Source organism: Uranotaenia lowii, unplaced genomic scaffold (genome assembly GCF_029784155.1).
Source record: "Uranotaenia lowii strain MFRU-FL unplaced genomic scaffold, ASM2978415v1 HiC_scaffold_344, whole genome shotgun sequence".
Taxonomy (NCBI): Eukaryota; Metazoa; Arthropoda; class Insecta; order Diptera; family Culicidae; genus Uranotaenia; species Uranotaenia lowii.
The window spans coordinates 19,099-25,665 of NW_026598250.1; the positions used below are offsets into that span (position 1 = coordinate 19,099).

The window sequence follows — 6,567 nt, forward strand, 5'->3', positions numbered from 1 at the left end:
CATTTCCTGACAGCTTGTAACTTCAAGTTTCTATGCTCCAAAAATTAGAACGATACTTGAACCCGTCGATAAACTAGAAGCATTTTTGTGGGAGTAAAAAATTTGCGATTTTTCTGAAGTTAGGGGAGACTTGATCCCCTATTGAAGGAGACTTGATCTTTTATTCAGAAAGCCCTAATCCTTGTATAAAAATCAAACAAAACCCCAAGATAGAATGTTAATTGACTATTTTGGTCATGTTTGTTCTCATTTCACAATTTTAAGCAGACATAAGAAGAAAATTCTATAACTTTGCCTCAACGCTAATAACATTGCATACTTAAAGGCGCTATTTTTTCCAATTAAGAGAAAATTTATTATTTTTGCTCTTTTCTTTTGACAATTGTTTGGTAAATATTAGTTTTTGGATAAATATTAGTAATTTCGTAATCAGCAATCATAACGATCACTTCAGAAGAAGAATATGCCATTTGGAAGGGGGATCAATTGTACCCAACTCTAGGGGATCAATTGTACCCATAATCAACATTTTAGAAAACTTTTTCTGAAAAAAGTTGAGAGTTTTCCATTGCTTTGAAAATATGGCATTATGAAGTTCATTTTACGCTCGAACGATTGATACATTGAAACACATATTTTTTTCATAATTTTCCCATGTAAGGAACATTTTAAAGTGCTGAAAAAAGATCTTCAAGTTACAGTTTGTGAAATTTTTCAAACAAAGTTCAATTACTCAAACAATTATTTTGTTAAAAAATTTTAAACTACAAGTATTGTTATTTTGCTCATTTTGGCACATTTTTCTAGAACATTTGATTTTTCTACGATATTCCAGTTTGGAGATATAGCTAAGGAATCAAGTATCCCCAGGGATCAAGTATCCTCATTCTCCCCTATAGATATTAGAGTGCCCCAAATGACCCGACATTTGAAAAAATTATGCGATGCAGGCTTAAATTGATCCTAGGCCTAATACAAGGTCTAATGCCAAATTTGAGCCAGATCGGATCACAGGAACGGGCCGCTTAACGAGCCTAAACATTTTGAACATTTTGACGCAGCATTAACAGTGATGAATATCACTCTGAAAAAAGTTGCCCTATTTTTGAAGCTTAATAACTTTTTTATCATAAGTCGAATCGAAATGCAGTCTTCGGATGAAATATTTGAAATAGTTAAGGCTTTAAGATAAACCGTTTTCAAAAGAAATCGACTGAAAGGGCATGATTTTACATTTTTCGAGAAATCGATTAACGTTTAGGCCCAAACCTTCTGATATTGAATACCGCAAAATGTTCCGTACAGCTCTGAAAATGCTAACAATTCAAAAGAGGCTTCAGGACTATGTGCAAAATATTTCCAAGTTGTAAACTGCTCGAATTCTGCAGAAACAGATCATGAATATGAGCTTTCGGTGAATGATATTTCCGAGCTGGCAATATCAATAACAGACGTCAGAAGGAAAATTTGAATGCTCGACGAAGCTAAAGGCAGCGATCTTGGTGGTTTAAGCACACTTACGTACCCTCTTCTTGGATTCAAGGAAGCAGTTTTTTTGGAAAATTTGAAGATTTATCATATTATACCGAACCATAAATGAGCTTCCTGAAAATTATAGTACTATTCTTTCTGCCATACCCAAGTTTTTTGAAGGCATCGTTTACGACCATATGTACACATAGTAAGAAAACAGAATATTCAACGTTCAACATGGTTTTTTGCAAAGACGATCGCCCGTGAAGATTCTTGGAAAGTTTGTATCAAGAACTTAAAAATGTATAAATCAAGAGCTTCAGGATGACGCTACATACACAGACATGTCGAAAGCATTTGATGTGATCGAAACCAACGCTATACTTTCCGTGCTCTGTAAAAATGGAATTGTTGTTACCTACCTGTATTGATACATTCATACCTGATTAAAAGAATTCAATACGTGAGTTTGGAAACGCCAGATCCGGTACTTTCTAGATTAACAGTGCACAGTGGTGCAGAACATCAATCTAGCTGTACGAAATTAAATTATATAAAAAGTGTATTTTCAATCATTCAAATCTCTACTAGATCCACCGATTTCCCCGCTTATTTTAAATGGAAATGGTTCCGCTTAACATAAAAAATAATCACAAAAAAGAAGGTGTCGGAAAATGTGCACTTTTTGATGGACGAGCCTTCCAAAATTGCCAATAAAATACACTAAATGCTTTCTATAGGGCTTCAGCAACCTCTAAACCCATCATAATGTATGAAGAAATTGTAGATCGTGGCTTGTAACAACTTTGTTTCGAAGACAGCGAACCATTTTATCCAATCTACAACGTGTCAGGTTCAAAAAACTGTTTTTTCAAGAGGTTTTTTTTACTTTTACTGTAACTCCAGAGGGTGATGTGATAGAACTTTGACATATTCAACAAACTTATGTATTTTGATCAGATAAACAACTTTGTCGAAGACATCAAAGCCCTAATTTGAAAAACAAAAAAGTTAGCATTTTTATCTCGCTATCGGTGGACCCCTCGGCAAAAATTTTGATACTAGAATGTGCTCCATGCAAAACTGAACAATGTTGTCGAAGACATCAAATGTCTATCTCTTCATCCCTGGGCGCTATTAATTTCGTACAGCTAGATTGATGTTCTGCACCACTGTGCAGTGGTGTACCACAAGGGAGGCACATGGGGCCTCTTCTTTTCATCACTGATATGAATGAGTTTCTGATGTTCTACAGAAAGTGTTTGTGGTAATATATGCAGATGATCTTAAAATATTCCTTTCCGTTCGTTCTCTGAAGAATGGCTCAATTTCGCAAAATGCACTGTATCGATTTTTAGAATGTTGTAAAAGCTATGGATTGAAAATTCACGGCCAGCTCCATTTTACTCAGACATCGCATTCTGAATAACCATAGCTCAGTTGTCGCAAAATGGACGATAAGTCTGTTCTAAGTAAAGGCCGTTTAAATAGTCAGCTTATAAAGGTTTTACATCCTCACTTAAAAATAATTTGGACTGAGAAATTCATGGAAGTTGACGATTTCATCAACTTATCTGTAGAGGTTTTTCACGAATCCAGATTTTACTTAGTCTTGTTTGACTTTCTTTAGATAAAGTATTAAAATTCATAATTTCAAGCTTGTATCTCAACATACAAGTATACCGAAATGTAAAATGGTTCGAAGTATTTTTTTTTTGTAAAATAACTTTTTTTTAAGTGTGACTCTGAAACAACCTTGTAATAACATAAAAGATTGATGGACCGGAATGTAAAAAAAACGCCCTTAATAAATTAAAAAAAAATGTGACTATATGACATTTATCTCTTTAACACATTTTGTTTGTTCAACCTTTGTTTAATTTTTATACAAGGTTCATCTCGAATTTATGACGTTTTTGGACAACTTTTACTATCAAAACTGTTTAATGGTAAAAACAAAAACAAAATCGTGTTGTTGAATTATGTGTATGTCTGAGTTCTTTTATCTCTTATTGTGCCGTTTGAAACCGGCAGATAAGTCTAGCCGATTGCCGACCCTAATGTACTTCATTACACCGAGATTTAATTTGGAGCCGACAACCCTCATTGCCAAAATAAACCTTCTTTGAACATGTAATAAGACGAACAGTAAAGATTTCCCTCTTTCGAATGTTGGCAGCTGTAAAAGAAAAGCAAGACAAAAAAAAACCTTACCATTTTCATCCCCTCACGCAGCAGTGCCAAGCCAATCAAGTCCCAAGTGAAATGAATCGTGCCCGCTGCTGCTGTCATCGTCCGGACACCTTCTCCCTTGCTTGCTTCTGATGAAAGCGGCTAGCAGTGCTGCCAAACAACAAACTCCAGCAGCTGCCAAGTGTCACCGGCCGAAGGCGTCACTCGATTGGGACACGCCAAGTACCGGAACGGGAACAATTCGTCGGCAATTTTTTGCAACAACGGTGGACAAAATTCCGACCAATGCAGAGCGGCAACAAAGCGACCATGCCAGGGGTCAGGAGCCATCAGCTGGCTGCGTTACTCCTGGTCCAGCGGACAAGCAGACAGGTTTTCCTAATCGAGGAAACGTAAGTGCCGTTGCCACGGGAAGACAGTCGAAAATTGCCGTCCTGCGGCAGCAACAGCAACAGCAAAAGACTGCTGGAGGTGACAAAAAATCACCCAAAAGTCCACCCGGGTCGAAAATTTCCGTCTTTCAGAAAACAACCAATCTGCTCAGTAAAACAACGACGACAGTCACGGGCGACAATAAACAGGGGAATCAACAAAAACTAAAAAACAACATAATCCCCCAGAAAAAGCTAGTCAAACAGCAATCAGACGTGGCCGTAACGGAAAAGTCGAGCGGCGAATCAGGGGAAGGCGTTCTCGCCGGCAGGGAGAAGAAGAAAGTCTCCTTCATCCCCAGTCTGGCAACCGCGGAGGGTGCGGGTGGAATCAAATCGAGCACGGTGAAGGCGATTGTTCGTTCCCGGATTAACAGTGACAGCGGAGCGAAGTTTAAAGAACTTTACCGGGATTTTCCGGCAACTCAGTACGCGTCAACTGGCTGCCTGTCAGAGAACGATCAAAGTAATCCAGGTCCGCCACCATTGCCGCCATACCGTGAGCCACCTCCGCCGCCGCCTACTTTGACTAGCGTTAAGGTGGAAGTCCTACAGCAGCAACAACAGGATTTAATTTCAATGGAGCAGCCAGCGGGTAAAAATGAAGACATCCAAAGCCATCCCTCCAAGCCATCCAAGCTCAAAGCGTTCGGTTTGGGAAAGTTGATGTCGGGCACAGGGGCAACACAGAAGGGCAACAACTATGTCACACTGCCACCATCGCCAAAAATGAGCAAAATGTCTTCCAAAGAGAGCGTGTCTGGAGGAACTCCTCCACCTACTCCTGCACCGGAAGACGCATCTCCGGCCAGAAGCACCCCAGACCTCAAGCAACCTTCGCCCGACGACATTCTTACGAAGCCGGAATTTTCTTCCCTGGTTTTGAGAAATCTACCGGTGCGTCAGAAAAAAGGGGCCGTACCTCATTTAGAAAATTATTGCCTATTTGATCCTTCCGTTGACTTTTTCAACGAGAAAGAACACAAAATGAGACCCATTCCCGAGACAGTGGAACTGGCCGATCCCGTCCTGTATCAGAATCCCTTGATTTACGATGCAGTTGACCGTGATTCGGATAATTATTTCACCATCGAGCCCGAATCATACGACGTGGAAGCCCGGAATCGTCTTTCGCTCGAGAAAGTGGAAGAAAAAATCGATGAAATCTTCAATAAAACCTCGCGCACTTCGTCCTCCTCGAGTGGATCCAGTCCGGACTACCCGTCGATGGTGAATTCCGTCATCGAGACTCCCTCGTCCAATTTGGAATCAACCGATGAAAGTGATTACGGCTTCCGGAACCGCCTAATTGGCCAGCTGCAGCAGGTTGTCCCGAAATCGATATCCGGTGGTGCAATCAGCGGAACCGAAGATCAAAGCCAGGAATCGTCCTACTACGGCGTGGTAACGAAAACAGCTGTCAGTCAGCTTCAACTGCTCCGTCAACAGCTCCACATGAAATCGGCCTCTCTTCCCAACTCTCCCCTGCTCAAGCAGAGAAAATCGGATGAATCATCACCATCCTCATCTCCCCCATCAACTCAAGCACTTCCTACAGCAACTGGCCCGGAACCGGCCCAAGACACTTCCTCCCCTATCGCTAGCCCACCACCACCTGCCCCATGTAACTCCCACACATCACTGCCATCCTCACCAAAAACGTTCACCAAAATAAAATCCCTCGCGGCACCCGGACCAGCGACGCCCAGCACTAGACTTCACTTTCTGCCCCTGTTGTCCCATCTCGAGGCGCTCAAATCTAGTGTTTCACTTCCGCATCTGCAGCGACCAGGCACCGGAGCCATCAGCAAACAACAGTCAACTGGCAGCACTGCCCCGCCCATCTTCAATCGGTTGCGCAAACAGCGGCCCCTTTCCAGCCACAGCGATGCCGATAGTGGCTTCCTGAGTCCGGTCACTCCGCCCGATTCCGGCGGCATTCAGAGTCAGCTTTTACTGGTTGCCGCAGCCGCAGTCGAGCAGATTTCCTGCTCCGAAGCGCAGTCCTGTGGCAATAGAACTGGCAACAACAGTAGCAATAGCAACAGCACCAGCAGCAGTGAAGTGATCGTTTTGGAACAGTGCGACAGCATCCAGGAACTGATTCAGGTGAGTGACGCAAACGACTGTAGATTCAAACGATAATTAGACTTTCTAAATTTAAAGTTCGCTCGTGGCAATTTTGACAATTATGACAATTTTGACAATTTTGACAATTTTGACAATTTTGACAATTTTGACAATTTTGACAATTTTGACAATTTTGACAATTTTGACAATTTTGACAATTTTGACAATTTTGACAATTATGACAATTTTGACAATTTTGACAATTTTGACAATTTTGACAATTTTGACAATTTTGACAATTTTGACAATTTTGACAATTTTGACAATTTTGACAATTTTGAAAATTTTGACAATTTTGACAATTTTAACAATTTTGACAATTTTGACAATTTTGACAATT

General features: G+C 40.7%; 1 protein-coding gene across 1 annotated transcript; it reads left to right on the top strand.

Moving 5' to 3' along the window:
* The first annotated feature begins 3,797 nt into the window (after positions 1–3,797).
* Positions 3,798–6,242, top strand: LOC129759961 (protein Shroom-like). Its single transcript, XM_055757542.1, has one exon. The coding sequence runs from the start codon at positions 3,798–3,800 to the stop codon at positions 6,240–6,242; it is 2,445 nt and encodes an 814-aa protein (XP_055613517.1).
* Positions 6,243–6,567: the final 325 nt, after the last annotated feature.